The sequence below is a fragment of the Ctenocephalides felis genome, unplaced genomic scaffold (assembly GCF_003426905.1).
Source record: "Ctenocephalides felis isolate EL2017-DRISC unplaced genomic scaffold, ASM342690v1 CF-g0.4_SCAFFOLD_01886, whole genome shotgun sequence".
NCBI lineage: Eukaryota > Metazoa > Arthropoda > Insecta > Siphonaptera > Pulicidae > Ctenocephalides > Ctenocephalides felis.
Genome location: NW_020538040.1, coordinates 169,655,167 through 169,671,692, shown reverse-complemented (window position 1 = coordinate 169,671,692; position 16,526 = coordinate 169,655,167). Strand labels below are relative to the sequence as shown.

At 29.3% G+C, this 16,526-nt stretch overlaps 2 protein-coding genes and 1 pseudogene across 3 annotated transcripts; 1 reads left to right on the top strand and 2 right to left on the bottom strand.

Annotated features, from left to right (window-relative positions):
* The first annotated feature begins 6,037 nt into the window (after nucleotides 1–6,037).
* LOC113377216 (protein DENND6B-like) lies at nucleotides 6,038–8,475 on the top strand. Its single transcript, XM_026617451.1, has 7 exons — nucleotides 6,038–6,300; nucleotides 6,370–6,651; nucleotides 6,728–6,913; nucleotides 7,065–7,306; nucleotides 7,375–7,828; nucleotides 7,902–8,114; nucleotides 8,186–8,475. Exons 1-7 carry the CDS (start codon nucleotides 6,166–6,168, stop codon nucleotides 8,375–8,377), a joined length of 1,704 nt encoding a protein of 567 aa, XP_026473236.1. The 5' UTR covers nucleotides 6,038–6,165; the 3' UTR covers nucleotides 8,378–8,475.
* A 2,745-nt stretch (nucleotides 8,476–11,220) lies between these two features.
* On the bottom strand, nucleotides 11,221–14,433 carry LOC113377943 (protein boule-like). Of its 2 annotated transcripts, none has more exons than XM_026618407.1 (5): nucleotides 14,281–14,433; nucleotides 13,851–14,174; nucleotides 12,270–12,329; nucleotides 12,041–12,179; nucleotides 11,221–11,972 (listed from the first exon to the last, which is right to left on the bottom strand). In XM_026618407.1, exons 2-5 carry the CDS (start codon nucleotides 14,124–14,126, stop codon nucleotides 11,827–11,829), a joined length of 621 nt encoding a protein of 206 aa, XP_026474192.1. In that variant the 5' UTR covers nucleotides 14,127–14,174; nucleotides 14,281–14,433; the 3' UTR covers nucleotides 11,221–11,826. The 2 variants fall into 2 exon arrangements, with proteins under 2 accessions (XP_026474192.1, XP_026474191.1); XM_026618406.1 differs by having other exon boundaries at nucleotides 12,041–12,200; nucleotides 14,281–14,432.
* Nucleotides 14,434–15,404: 971 nt separating this feature from the next.
* LOC113376242 overlaps nucleotides 15,405–16,526 on the bottom strand; it is a 2,897-nt pseudogene continuing 1,775 nt past the window's right edge.

The window sequence follows — 16,526 nt, the reverse complement described above, 5'->3', positions numbered from 1 at the left end:
AAAAAAAACTACTTTATCAATCATTTCAAAATTTTAGGAATATATTTATACATGTTTTAAGAATACATAGTAAAATTTTTGAAGAAAAAAATTAAATATTTTTTAAGTTATCGTCGATCTCCAACGGTGCGACAAAAAAAAGGTCCTTCACTGCTGCAGTGATTCCGGCCTTCTACGTGGATGAAATTTAAAAAAAAAAATTTTGTTAAACTAGATAATATTATCTGTAAAATGAACTACGATAAAGAAAAAAAATCAAAAATTGGCAAAATGACGGCGTTTTTAAAAAAAAAGTCGAATTTTACCCAAAATTTTGGTCGTTTTTGGACTGCCAAAATTCGATTTTTGATCCGATCAAAAAATCGATAGTTCATTTTACGGAAAATTATATATAGAACATGTAAAAAAAATTTGATAGTGATCGGATCATTTGTTTTTGAGTAATCGCTGCAACAAATTCGGAAAATGCTGTTTCGAGAAAAACGCCTTTAAAGATTAAATGATCGTTATACTATATACTATATATATATACTCTTTAAATGGCTGTAATTCAAAAACTATTTAAGATATCGATTTAAATTTTATTATGTTATTTTTAAAGGTATAACCTATTGAATAATAGAAAAATTGAAAATTTTTTGAAAAAATCACACTAGTTTTGCCCCTTAATTCTCTCGTTTGATCGAGCACACTAAATAAACAAACGGTTTTAAAACAAAAAATGTATAATAAAATTATGTATAAAAAATGGTAGAACCATTTTTTATTACTCAAATTCTACTATGTCATTATCCAAGATAATAATGTAGATTTTATTTAACGTGCAAGATTACATTCAAGCTTCGACATGTAAATGTCTAAATTAGTTTTATAATTTATTCAACTGCATGTTTCGTCGCTTAGTCTTTAAGTGCGAAATAAATTATTTGTTTTTTATTTGACTACTGTCACAAATATATGAAATTCTTTATTTAAAAAAATGAATTAATACCATAGAGTTAATTGCTCTAATGTGGCCTTAAAAAGACGCTTTGCCAATATACAATCGTTAAAACTGTTGTGTATATAAATACATATATTGATTGTTTCTTTTCCGAACAGTAAATCCAATAATAAAAAACAATTTGTTTTTTGTAGATGTTTGATAACGACGTTTCGGAACTAGATACGTTCCATCATCAGGTTTATTCTGTCAAAGACAATGTTTTTTTTAAACTATTGACTAACATTAATTAATGATGGTTATTACAGATTATTTAGGAAAATTATTAGGAATAGATTATGTACCAGTGTAAAGAGTAACGAAAATTAACTAAAAAAAAGTTTCATATAAAATTTATTACAGGTAAATAATTTTTGCTTCTCAATTTTATATAAAACTTTTTTTTTAGTTAATTTTCGTTACTCTATACACTGGGACATAATCCATTCTTTTATAATTTTTCTAAATAATCTGCAATAACCATCATTAATTAATGCTAGTCAATAGTTTTAAAAAAACATTGTCTTTGACAGAATAAACCTGATGATGGAACGTATTTAGTTCCAAAACGTCGTTATTAAACATCTTCAAAAAACAAATTGTTTATTATTATTGGATTTACTGTTCGGAAAAGAAACAATCAATATATTAAAAATCCAGGACTTATCTATTGAATAAATACATATATAGACTTGTATATATATACATATATATGTATATAAAATTATATGTATATATACATAAATATAAATATATATGTATGTATATACCCTTTAGATGCAAAAATATTATTGTAGTTAGTTTTTTTAATGCAAGGGTCAAGTTCGAACAGCGCTTAAGGTAAAAACTCACTTTATAAAATTAAGTTGCAAAAACAAAAAAGTATATTTAAGTACCACAAGTAATACTTTTAACCAAAGATATTTTGATTACGATTGCACCTAATGGTACTTTAATCATTTTCACGAAGTAATTGAGTTGAATTGCATAAAACAGGACCTCACTTGCATTGCAACAATGTTTGGATATTCTTACAAAAATAGAATTGTTGGATTCATACAAAAATTTCATTGTATTTAACATAAAGCTATTAACCGCGTTGTATGAATCGATAATTATATGACCGAGCAAAAATATAAGGTATGGTTTTGTTCAAAAATAATAAATAAATTAGGTATATGACTAAGAAGACATTTGTAAATATTAAATATGTTTCAATATAATGAAATATTTATGATAGAAATTATGTGTGGCTATAGTGGCATTTTTTTAAGTGATCGTCAAATCATTAAAAATGCGTTTGAAATGTTAATAAATAATAAACAAAATTTTAGGACAGCGTCATACGTTAAAAATATGCAAAAACGTATAAGTATTAAATCGCTGGTAGAGTATTGGTATTGGGCGGTAATTTATATTTTTAAAATTAGTTGTTGTTTACTATTTTTACGTTGATGTTTGGAAACTCAACTATCGAATTCAATTCTTAATCGTAGACCCTGTTACTGGCGGTCACCGATTGACTTTTAAATTAATGTGATATTTGAGTTTCCAACTTATCTTCTATTTTTATATTTACATTATTTACTCTAAACATATTTATGCCATTATTATTAATATTCTTAATATCACTTTTATTATTACATATGTTATCACACCTATTTATAAATTAGATAATGTTTCTTTATGAGTAATAATAATAACAATAATTGTATATACTTATGTTCTTTTATTTATTATATTGTCCCTAAAACAAAATTACATTTCTTGTCATTTATGTACCTTAATCTTTCAGGCTTCTAAATAACTTCACTTTCATTGAGAATAATAATATAAAAAATAGGTAATGAAATAAGTCTTATTTTTGAGAATCTAATTGAGCTGCTGCGAATCCATCTGAATTGCAACAGCTTTTAGAAACTGACAAGCAAGAGAATATTCAATGTACATTAAACTTTGAAAAAAATATTAGTTAATTAAAATGTTCAAAAACTTAAATTAAAATATTTATTTATTTATTAACTTCCCTAAGGAGGCGTCCAATAATCACGTGAGGTTTTTAGGAGAAGGGGGTGGTTTACAAAAAATTACGAAAAACCACGTGAGAGTGGGAGGGGTATAGTAAGATATCACGTGTATTTATTTTTTACCAGAATTTTTTAAAAAAAATTCAAACATTTTTAAAAAAAGTTCAAGAATTGAAAAAAAAATTCTCGTAACTAAAAATACACGTGATGTTTGGTGGGGAAGGGGGATAATTTTGAATATAACTACGTATCACCAAGGGGGAGGGGGGGTCCAAAAATTTGCAAAAAATCGATCACGTGATTACTGAAGGCCCCCTAAGAAGATGTTTCGCAAGAAAACCCATTCTGCTCATTTTCTCGACATTTCAACCGATTCACAATCATTTGGCACCCAAATTGAGAACAGTGGGTGGTTGTATGTGAGCTTCGACCATTTCTCAAAAACGGCTACACAAATTTCAAAAATTTAAAAGCATTTGATCAGGGGCATAGCGTGCCTTGGCAGGGCTCAGTAACAAATTTTTTTACCAAGTACCAAGATTGATGGCTCTTGATGGCTTTTATTATTTAATCAATTAGATCGAGAAACTAAAATAAAATTCCATACTAAATGCAGATGATTGATGACTTACGCAAGAAGAGAAAATACAGAGAACTGAAAAACAAGCCTAGGACTAGAAAAAAAATGATTGAAAGTGATTAATGGTAAAAAAAAGGTAATAGGAATTAGGGAATTCAATACCGGTATACCGCCCAAATTTTCGGGGGTAGTAATACCGATATTTACCTCAAATTACCGGTATTTTCGGTATTTTTACATAAGCGCTAGTTCATACATATTGCACTCGAGTTTAAATTTCTCGGAACAAATTTATCTCTAAATTCCATAATCTCATAAACAGATATATCTTTTACTTGTATATAGTTGTGGTTGTATATACATTTTTTTATATTTGTACAAGTAACTATCAATTTTGTTTACATTTGTTTAAGATAATAAAAATACCAGCATTTTACCGGTATTACTGGTTTTAAAATAGAAAATACCGAAACACTGGTATTGAAATTTTTTATCGGTATTGCATTCCCTGATGGAAATAATAAACGAGGAAGGAAAAGGTCATTGATTGATGGTGTTCCGCCATCATGGACCTGCCTTAGATCATTGATTGATGATGTTCTCTCATCATGGACCTGCCTTAGGTCAGTCTACCATTTACTATTGTTATTTTAACATAATATTTTGTTCAGTGATAAGTTTAGTAAAAGCGAAAAGTTTTATCGTCAACAAATTGTAATGTTGCCGGTATATTGATTATTCAGAATATATAATGTATTGGTAAATGTAACTTTCCTTAATGCAACATGACTCTTATAACTAGTTTTGTACATACCTAGGAACGTATCGCTTGTGATCCCATATAAATTTCAATTACAGCATAATTAAAGATTTTCTCGTGGAAAGGGTGGTAAGGACGAAGGTGGGAAATTTTACAAGTGGGGGTCGTAGCATAACTTGTGGAGTCCCACAAGGTTTCTGTTTTAGGTCCTTTATTATATCTGCTATATACCAACAACCTAAAAGATGTAAAATTAAAGGGCAGATACATACTATATGCAGACGATACTGCCATAGTATATGCAGATAAGGACAAAAAAAGGCTTGAAGATACAATAAACACGGACATGAAAACATACACTGACTGGCTAACTAAAAATAAACTAAGAATTAACATCAATAAAACAAAATACATATTTCAAACATAAAAAAAATACTGAGAACACTAAACTAAATATTAAAGTAAATAATAGAGAAATAGAAGAAGTGGAAAGCATAAAATACTTAGGACTGATAATAAATGAAAAACTGACATGGACAGAACATATAAACAAATAAAAAGAAAAATTGGAACATTAACAGGGGCATTGAAAAGGATCCACTCTTTCGGCAAAAAAAATAAAATACTAATTCTTAAAACACAATACTACCTAATTTTATATGGAATAACAACATGGAGCCAAACAACTAAAGCTAACTTAAATGACATACAGACAATAATGAATAAAGCCACCAAAATAGCATACAATTTTCCACATCTGACACCCACCAAATACTTACAGAGAGAAACAAATAATCTTTCACTAAATAACATAATTAAAATAGAGAAATGCAAACTAATACACAAAATGAAATTTAACCGAATTAAAACAAGCACAACAATAGACATAAATCAAGATATACATGAACACTATACTAGACAACACAACAATTTTCACATTGAACACATAGAAAGAAGAATTTCAGAGAAAATGTCATATGGAGTGCCAGCAAAACATATAACGAATTGCCAAACAATATTAAGATGACCAAAGATGACGATAAATTTAAAAGAAAAATAAAAAAACACTATAAGGAAATTGAAGACCAAGAAGACTGAAGAGTGATATATAAAGATATTTTTAGTTATATATAGATATATATTAATGAAATAGATTATTATAGTCAAATGAAATGTATATATTATATGAAAACTGTTTTCATAATCTCTCATACCAGGCAACTCTCCCTGAGATATGAAATAATGTTATATATATAAATAAATTAATTATAAAAAAAAAAAAAAAAAATTTCATATTAACGGTTTCTGTTTTGCGGCATATTTACAGAACGTCTAACAGTCAAATAAAAAGCTTTTACTGTACTTCTGGGACATTTTATATTTGAAAATTTGACTACCGCCCAGTAAATAATGAATGTATTAAACACGAATAATTTTCACTACACCATTATAACGAATATTATATCTTTTATTATCTTTTCTATCTACTGTCACTGATGGAACTGCCAACTGTCAATTGTTTGACAATTAAACGGAGTGGCCATCTTTAAACTAATCCCGAATCTATCGCCGAAAATTCCTCTCTGGCAACCCTGTTCAGGGCTTGCTGACCTTTCTTATTTAGCTCCTGTCAATTGTTTCTCTAATTAAGAGTCAACAAACGCACGTTTTCGTGTTATGATGTTTTATATTAATTTTGACAGTCGTGGATTTTATGTTACACAGACTTTTTATGCTTTACGCTTCGAGAATTTATATTTTATAATGTTTTGACAGTCTTTTAATTATATAGCTTAATTTTTGTTTTTGGTGTGAAATGGAACATCTAAAGCATAGTACAGAAAGTAATCAAATAAAACTAGCAGATAATTCGAAATGGCAATGCTTTTCCAACTGGGTTCATTGTTTTTGTGTTGTGACATTTGACTTAGAATTGGGTCAAGCGCTAGAGGTGTTATTACATTTTCTAATGAGTATTGTTGCTATTGAAGCCTCTTGATACATTTGGTTTTCTTTATAGGCAATTTATCCTCCCCATATTACTTTATCTGAATTGGAAAAATCAAATGTATGCTACTTAGCTTTTCCCGATTCCAATTCAGGATGTATGGGAGATACACAATTTATTATCAGACTCAGAAGCAGCTCTGGCCCCGTTCAAAACGGAATACTTAGTGCAGACCAAATAGAATATAATGGTGCTACTCTTCCTACATTGCAAATAAATCCAGGATATTTTTGGGGATTTGTTTACTTTAGACAAGTTAAAGATGCTACACTACCTCGAGGATATTTCCAAAAGGTTTTAAGCTGCTCAAAATTACTTCAGTGCAGATTCGAATAAAGAATTAATAGAAAGAATACTATTATTTTTTTAGAGCATAGTTCTATTGACTCGACTGCCATTTGTAAATCTATTCTTAGAGATTTCTTCATTAGTTGCCCCTGAATTTTTTGATAATGGAGTCATTAGTCTTGAGGTAGCTTGTGATCATATCAGTCAGTGGCCTAACTTATGCCCGGGAGAAATTTTTAATTTGCCTATATTAGGCAGTGTCTTTCAGGTATACCATAAAATGCAGTTTAAAACAATCAATGCATATAATTGATTATATATTATCATTTCTTCCTTTGATTTACCTATTTAGTTTTTTATGCATTTAATGACATAGCACTATTTTTTGAAAGACTAATTTATACTATCAATCTTTATAGACATATATACCGAATCAAAATTGTTACAAAACTGCTGTAGTTAAAGCCTCGGATATGCGTGATAACAATCCAGCACAAGTGCGAATTTTATCATCAATATATGAACTTAATATATACCAAATTTTAAGTAACATTATAGCTCATACACATCTACTTTGGGAATTAGTTCTTACCACAGAACCAATAGTTGTAATGGCTTCATCTCCTACTCTTTGTTCACATATGGTTGAGGCATTGATAAGGTGAAATCATAATATTATTATCGCATATTCACAAATTTATAGAAATTGAATTGCATTATTTTCTATAGCATGATAGCTCCTCTTAGTTACTGTGCAGACCACCGGCCTTACTTCACGATACATGATAGCGAATTTAAAGAATTTACGAACAACAAACAAGGACCCCCTTCAGTCATTTTAGGTGTTACAAATCCGTTTTTTTCCAAGACATTACACCATTGGCCGCATACAATAAACTTATGCGAAGGTCATACACCAATGCACAAGCAAAAACTAAAGAAGACGGGCAATCTTAAATTTGATTCATTGCCAGGCTTATATACAGAATATAAGCCATTTTTGCAAAAGGATAAAGTGATAATAAAGAAATTAATATCAGGTGTTAGATCTAAAAGGCCCATGGAAGTACAATCTGCATTATTAAGGCGTCATCTTTTAGAACTGACTCAAAGTTTCATGATTCCCTTGGAACGATATATAGCATCTTTAATGCCGTTGCAGAAAAATGTATCACCTTTTAAAGTAAGTAATAGTATGCCATTTCCAATTCTTAATTCTATTAATAAAAAACTGTGTAAACATGCATATTTTTCAGGCAGCCCCTGTTCCACAAACATTTAACCCAGAAGAATTTTTAAATACTCTGACTCAATCTGGCCCTCAATTAACTTCGTCTTTGAAAGGTGATTGGGAAGGCCTTTACAAAAGGTTTTTTCGTTCAGCAAACTTCAATGGATGGTTTAACGAGCGCTATACAAATCTCACACAAAAATTACAAGCACTTCAATTGGAGGCTCTAGCAGATGCAGTAATAATTTTAATACGTTTTTGTGATAATAATCAATATAGTGTTATTCATTTTTATTCCTTCCGATATAGGATGTGAAGCAATGGGTCAAAGGAAAGCAAGAAGTTGAAATTGTTGACATGATATTAAATATAAAGCAAAAGCTGGCTAGAGTAGAAGAATATTCAAAGTCAGTTAAATCTTCAACAAAACAGAAATTATTGCAAAGAATTGATGATATGGCATGCTCCTTGCCTGATGATCTGAAGCCAATATTGTTGTGATAATTAATGATATTTGTCTAGTGTAAAAATATGTATATATAAGTTAACCAATTTTTTATTTAGTAAATGATCTGTAAATATTTCTCAGAGCATACTCATTCTCATCATGACTGTACAATTGTTGTGTTATATGTACAAATAAATTATTTTTATACTATTTCACTTTGTGTACTTACTTTTTAAGAAAAGGTCACTCAAAAACAATACTTGAACTATAAACTGCACACTGTAACCACAATTAACACAGTAAAATAATAAAAATTTAAAAACATCATGTTTATACAACAGTTATTACACCACAGAAGCAATATACAATAAATTCTTACATATGACTTGATATCCACTGGCACTTCAAATCTATTCTTTTGATGTATATTTGTAATAATAATTCTTGTATGTAATATAAGGTTGTCAAATATCTCCCTTCCGCCTTTTTGTCTTTTGAATTTCGCGGCTATGTACAAAGCGCTACAGAGCTCGTATCTGGCAATACTATACATCATTTGAAAGGTCTTGACATAACCTACAAAACGACGCTATGCATGATTAGTTTGGATATTGCGTTCAACAGTTATAGACGTGTAAACATGGAGTTCACTAACGCCGAAATTCGCGCTATTTTAAAGTTTTCCTTCGTTAAAGGCATATCCGCTAGAGGAACATTCCGTGAGATTAATGGTGTTTTGGGGGATGGTACTCTATCACTTCGAACCGCGGAGGAATGGTATCGACGATTCAGAGCCGGTGAAAACGACACTATGGATAAGCCAGCCGGCGGAAGACCTGTGACGACAAATACCGATCAAATCATGAAATCCATCGAGTTAGACCGGCATGTGGCATCTCGTGACATCGCCCAGGAGATGGGAGTTAGTCACCAAACCATTTTAAACCATCTGCAGAAGGCTGGATACAAAAAAAAGCTTGATGTTTGGGTCCCGCTTGATTTGACGCAAGAAAACCTTCTGGACCGAATCAACGCCTGCGATATGCTGCTGAAACGGAACGAACTCGACCCATTCTTGAAGCGGATGGTGATTGGCGACGAAAAATGGATCACATACGACAATATCAAGGCCGGTGAATCGTCCCAAACAGTGGCCAAGCCGGGATTGACGGCCAGGAAGGTTTTGCTGTGTGTTTGGTGGGATTGGAAGGGAATCATCCACTATGAGCTGCTCCCATATGGCCAGACGCTTAATTCTACCATCTACTGCGAACAACTGGACCGCTTGAAGCAGGCGATCGACCAGAAGCGTCCAGAATTGGCCAACAGGAGGGGTATAGTGTTCCACCAGGACAACGCCAGATCACACACTTCGTTGATGACTCGTCAGAAGCTACGGGAGCTCGGATGGGAGGTTTTATCGCATCCACCATATAGCCCGGACATAGCGCCAAGTGATTACCACCTGTTCCTGTCCATGGCGAATGCCCTTGGTGGTGTAAAGTTGAACTCAGAAGAGGCTTGTGAAAAGTGGCTGTCCGAGTTCTTCGCAAATAAGGAGGGGGGCTTCTACGAGGGAGGTATTATGAAGTTGCCGTCTAGATGGAAACAGATTATCGAACAAAACGGCGCATATTTGAACTAAATCCGATTACTGTAACACTTTTTATAAAGCATTGAATAAAGAGCAAAAAAGCGGAAGGGAGATATTTGACAACCCTATATAATCATATAATCCCATATTGGACCATTCACATTCACACCTAAAATAGAATATTGAAACAACCATTAACGTTAACAATATATTTCTTGTAACAAATTATTTAAGCAATATACTCAAATAACATAAAATAATCTTGAATTGTTTAACAAATAATTTATGCCCTCACGACATGAAAGTTTTTTGATCTTTGCACAACTTCTATGATAAGAATATTCGAACAAGAGCGTTTGATTTCCTAACTCAGCCTTTGTCAAGAGAAATTATTTAGGCAAAATATAAGAGGAAGCCATGTAAAGACCATAAAATGTTCACACCTGAGGTGCAACACTCAATTTAATATATGATCTATTACACGTACTTATATTATTCCACTATATATTACATTTATTTACATATAATCAGAAATATACACAACTATTGCTAAAGTTCATAATCCATTCACTGATTTTTAATGACTATTAAAGTTAGTTAACTATAAATTATTGTATATTAGTTAGCTAACTAAAAATTATTTAAACTTATTTACATTTAAGTTACTTGAATACATATTATTGCCATAGTATTTTACAATCACAATATGCTTGCATCTAGTACATAATTTGACACAAATATAGCTAGCACATTTTTTGAAGTTTCATAATTACATCAATTTATTAATTAAATATGCATATTTAACAGGTGCACATATTTCACTGTGAATTAAAAATCTACAACCATGAATAAACTTGATATATGAATCACATTTTTCATAAATTGTCTAAGAATAGTTCTTAATTCCTAAATATTATCTGGTAGGCAGATAAAAATAAATAACTTTAATAAATTAATAACAATAACTTATCTATTTAAATCCTAACTAATTTATAGTATTGATTATAAAAATTTGTAATTATTCATTACAAACTTTTGCAGCTTTTCTAAGCAAACCATAGATAGCTATTACATTTTTAGATAAATTAAAATATACAGCAGCAAATTTCTAATATGTTGATTCAGATATGATGGGCAGTGTTATAAATTAGTCTATAATTCTTTGTATCTGATTACGAGTTACGTAAGTTTTAAATTAAATTGCCAAATCAAAATTTGACATTTCAGCTATTTAAGTAGATTTTAATTTATATTATATTTATAATTTATATTAATTATAATATATATCTCTTTCCTTCCATTTCATTGTCCAGCAAATATTATGAAGAATCAATAAATACTATACAATAATTTATATTTGATTATTTCTATTTTCAAGCACAATAGAAGTAAATTTTTGATCAAATAAATTTTATTAAACATTCTCTATTTTATGAAGTCTGTTCAACGAGTGATTTACAATTCAACTTGCTCGTCAGAATTTAGAAACAAAAATTATAAAACATCAGTCAAACTCCTTTAAAATAAATGCCATACCACATTTGAAAATAGAAATACTAGTCATCCTATCTAACATATTCACAACCTACAATTTTCATTGCTTAAATAAATTTTAAATTGAACAATGGAAAAACCGGACATGCTTAATTAGTGTGAATATGTAAAGAAAAAACAGATTGTTCTCAATTATTACGTATCACAAAATCATCAATCATTTATGCAAACTGCTTATTTTTACATTTTCAAAGCTATAAAGAATAAATATCAAAGTAATTGGTATGTAGTCCTTTTCATGTGGTTTATGTAGTACCAGTGCATGTTAAATGCATTTAATTCATGAATTTAAATTAATTGTAATGTTTTCAAAGAATATGTATTATGAAAATTAATACTCACACCAGATCACAATCACTTGTAATATACATTATTGACTCCTACTTGCAATGGCTGGTAAGGTTGCTGAATATAATTCGGATGCACATAGACAGGAGGTGCGCATTGATATAACATTTGATACGGTGATGCAGGAATTGATGGATTATATGGGGTGATCGCTGCAATGATATACATACGTATAAGTGTTTTGTGCAAGACCCTGTCATGAGTATTTCTTTCTACTTACATGGATACATCGGTGGCTCAGGAGTATTCATAGTTGTATTGTAATATAAAACACCACCTTGGAAATTATATCCAGCTGGCACCATACCAGAGTTGTAATATAAAGTTCCTGATGTAGCATTTACAGCAGGTACAGGTTCCTCAAACGAACGATTAAATGGCTATGAATTACACATAAAGAATGAATAAAGATATAAAACAAATTTTGCTACTTTAATATGCAATGGTACCTGCTTCTTAATTGCTGGGGCAACATTTAATTTTCGATCTTTCAGGAATATACTTTCACCCTGAAAATGAATAATAATAATAATAAATGAAGGTAGTGAAATAAATAAAAATAAAAATTTAGATATTCAAACTATTGGCTCAGTTTTCAATAAAAATTAAACTTTTAGAACTAGGAGTGGAAGGCATTCTTCTCAGCATTCTAAAAGATTTTCTAACAAGGACAAAGATTGCAAATTGCACAAGTGAAATATGCAAATTAACATGTGTAGTAGCACAAGGTTCAGTCCTGGGCCCTTGTTATACCTTGTGTATACAACCAACTTGAAAGATGCAAACTTAAAGAGAGGATATATACTATACGCAGACGATACAGCGATATTATATGCAGACAAGGCCAATATAAGCTGGAGCAAAATATAAATAAAGACATAAAGACATACTCAAATTGGCTAATTAAGAACAAATTAACCATTAATACAGAAAAAACAAAATACATATATTTTAAACCAAATAGAAGTAAAGAAAAAATAAATTAAAGCTTAAAGTTAACAAAACTGAAATTGAAGAGGTGAACTATATAAAATATCTAGGACTCGTAATCAATCAAAAATTAACTTGGACAGACCACATAAAAAAAATGAAAAAAAAGGTTGTCGCACTAACAGGAGCACTAAACAGAATACACTACTTTGGAACTAAACACAAGATTTTAATACTGAAAGCGCACATAATACCTATAACTATGTATGGAATTGCAACATGGAGTCAAACTACAAAAAAATATATAAAAAGCATTAGAGATAAATAACCTATAATCTCTCCTATTTCACACCTACTAAAGAAGTTCAATATGTAACAGATAACCTACCATTAAATAAAATTATAAAAATAGAAAAATGCAAATTAATACATAAGATTGAATATAACAAAATCAAAACATGCACATCGATAACTATAAATAAGGAAATACATGACAATAGACAACAGGAAGATTATCATCTAAAACAAATAAAAACAAATAAAACCAGGCAGAATACTATATGGAGTGCTATAAAATTATTCAATGGGCTTCCGAAAGAAATAAAGATGACCAAAGAAGAGAACAATTTAAAATTAAGTTAAAAGAATATTATAAAAAAATGTAGATAAATAAATTATACCAAAGCATAAATGTAAAAATGAGTATACGTATGATTGAATTATAACATGTTGTAATCCCCATATCATATGTAGAAAATTTATATATATACTTTGTATAGATATTTTTGTATAGATCTCTCATACCAGGCACTTCTGTCTGTCTGAGATGTATAAAATTTATATTAAAATTCAAATAAAATAATAAAACAAAAAAAATCTGAATTTGATTCGGCTTTGATACCATCAATTTCTGTACAGAAAAAATAATACAAAAATCACAGACAATGTTCTTTAAGTATTAAATTGAAATGGAACTCTTGAATGTAGTATCACTATATGTATTATTAAGATCATTGGGTTCAAAATACTAGTGGCTTCAATTTAACAATTTCTTGAGCACACAAAACTACAATACAATTGACTACAATTAATCTATTTACCTCTTTCAAGACTTTTTTGGCCTCATTCTCTTGCTCGAAAGTGACAAATCCGTAACCCTTAGAAACACCTGCTCTATCAGATATTATTTTAGTGGACTTAACATTTCCATAACTTGAAAATAATCTGGCTAATTCCTCCTCAGAAGTGTTGCTCGCTATACCCCCCACGAAAACTCGGTTGGGGACCAAGGTGCCGTATTTTGGGGCATTTGAAGTCAATGAACAATTCGTCATAGGACTGGCAGCAGATGGAAAATCAGTCGGCGATAAAGACATCGTTGTAAATTGCGTGTTGTTCAGTTTAGCAAAACTATTTCCTTTATCCTTGAATAGCAAAAAAATAATACAATATCACCACTCTGTCATAGCAATAAAATTTTCATTCGAAATGAGGTTATATGCGAAAAAAAAGAATAATCATTCACAGTACCTATCAATTGTAACATGCTCTGGGAAAACTTGATTCACGAAAAGAATTTAATTTTAATTTTCATAAGTTCATGTGAACGAAATAAACATTTAAAATTGAAAACTGAACTGAAACTTAAACATGACAAAACAATTTATGTATATAGATATAGATGTCACGAAGTGGTCACGGTCAAGAAAACGTTTCATAGAATGTCGAAGAATCCAAATTCGAGGTCAAAATATATTTGAATTTTTCAAAAGTTGTACTTGAATGGAAATTATGGCCTGGAAAAATATTAATATATTTTTAATAATTAACTACAACTTTAATAAATATTTTTAATCGTGTCTGGTGTCCATAATCCACTGCCATGAAACGCATCCACATATTTAGAAAAGTGGACCACACACATATATATATATATATATATATATATATATATATATATATATATTATTTCGAAGACAAGTTCTGGATTTTTTTTAATAAATTGATATATGTTTCTTTTTCGAACAATAAATCCAATAAATAAAAAACAATTTGTTTTTTTTTTTTTGTTATATGTTCAATTACGACGTTTCGGAACTAATACGTTCCATCATCAGGTTTCTTCTGCAATATTGATCTATATATCCATATCACTAATTTTTTTGTTACAAAACACTTGGAAAAAAATTTTGAGAGTATTCCTGTGAAGTCGAATTTTTCGAATACTCTCAAAAATTTTTTTTTGTAAACGTAAAATAAAATTAAATAAAGGATGAGAGGCTTTTAGTTCAGAAAATTGAAATGTTTTAATATATTATATATCTATAGTACATTTGAAATAAAATTGCCACTATAATTTTAATGATCACAAGATATATTTTTTAAAATAATTGACACAACTGAATCTAATGTATAATTCAAAATGAAAAACATGCTCATGTTACTAAAAATATTTTGACAAAATTGGGTTTCTTAAGAGAACTAATCACTAATTTTAATTGTACATAATTAAATACTACAAAGGTAAAATTTACATTACAAACCCATACCTTTTGTAAAGTGAAGGTAAATACATACAAAAGCCCAAAAAATCAATTCAACCAGAACACCAATGTTATATAGGAAAAATTATATTTTCCTATATCAACAGAATATTATTCTACAACTTCTATAATAAATATTTATTAAAATATATATCATATAATAACAGATTGAATATATGCAATTTCAACTACATAAATTACTTAAGTTTGTAATAAGAAACATGGATATATAATTTTTTTAGTTTCCATACAAAAACAGTGATTTAATACTTCAAATATGAACTCCTAGTTTAATTTCATATAGAAATTACTAAGTGATATAGAATAAATTTGTTTAAGAAATCTAAACTTTAAATTTATTTATTAATTGATTCCATGCGTAGTTGAATACCCTAGAGAAAAGGTTGCTGGATGATTTTCCATCTTCGTGACAAGTTAAATATATTTAATACCTTGCCTTGCATATCAATTTGGGGCATTCAATGTGAATCATATTTATGCTTTCAAACTTAAATTGATGATATTATTTAAGTATGGGAAAAGTATACATATATATATATATATATATATATATATACATATACACATATATACATATATATTCCAAAAGTACACAACAATTCGAACAAATCATCCTAAAATTCCCCAATTCTTTTAAAGCACATTAATTCTAAATTATCTTATTGACTTAAATTGTTAATTTTCTTAATATAGCTTAAAGATTTCAAACAATCAATTGTAAAATAAAATATCACCCATGAATACCATATATTGTATAAGTTAAATTAGAAAACATCAAACATCTAATTTGAAAACATTGAGCAAATTCTCAAAAATAAAAAATGTTATATTTAGTTATGAAATAAAAAATCAGTGACCATTGTTATAAAATATGGATACTCTATATCATTTTTAATAAAATCTATATAAAAGATGCATGATTAGTAACATGTACTTCTACTACAACCTAGTACATCGAATATTAGAAATATTACCAATTCATTATACTTAAAGCATACATGCTAAAATGTATGCATATATTTTGTATGTATGCAAGTATAGCTATTTGATATATTGAATGAAAAAAGTATACAACAATTATGTGGTCACAAAATAGTATTGCTATTTGATTTAATATACATGGTAAATCACAAAATAAAGTCCATTGAAAACTTAAAACTTTGTTCTAACCATATGTTGAAAAAAAGTATGAAATATTCAAATATTGAAACA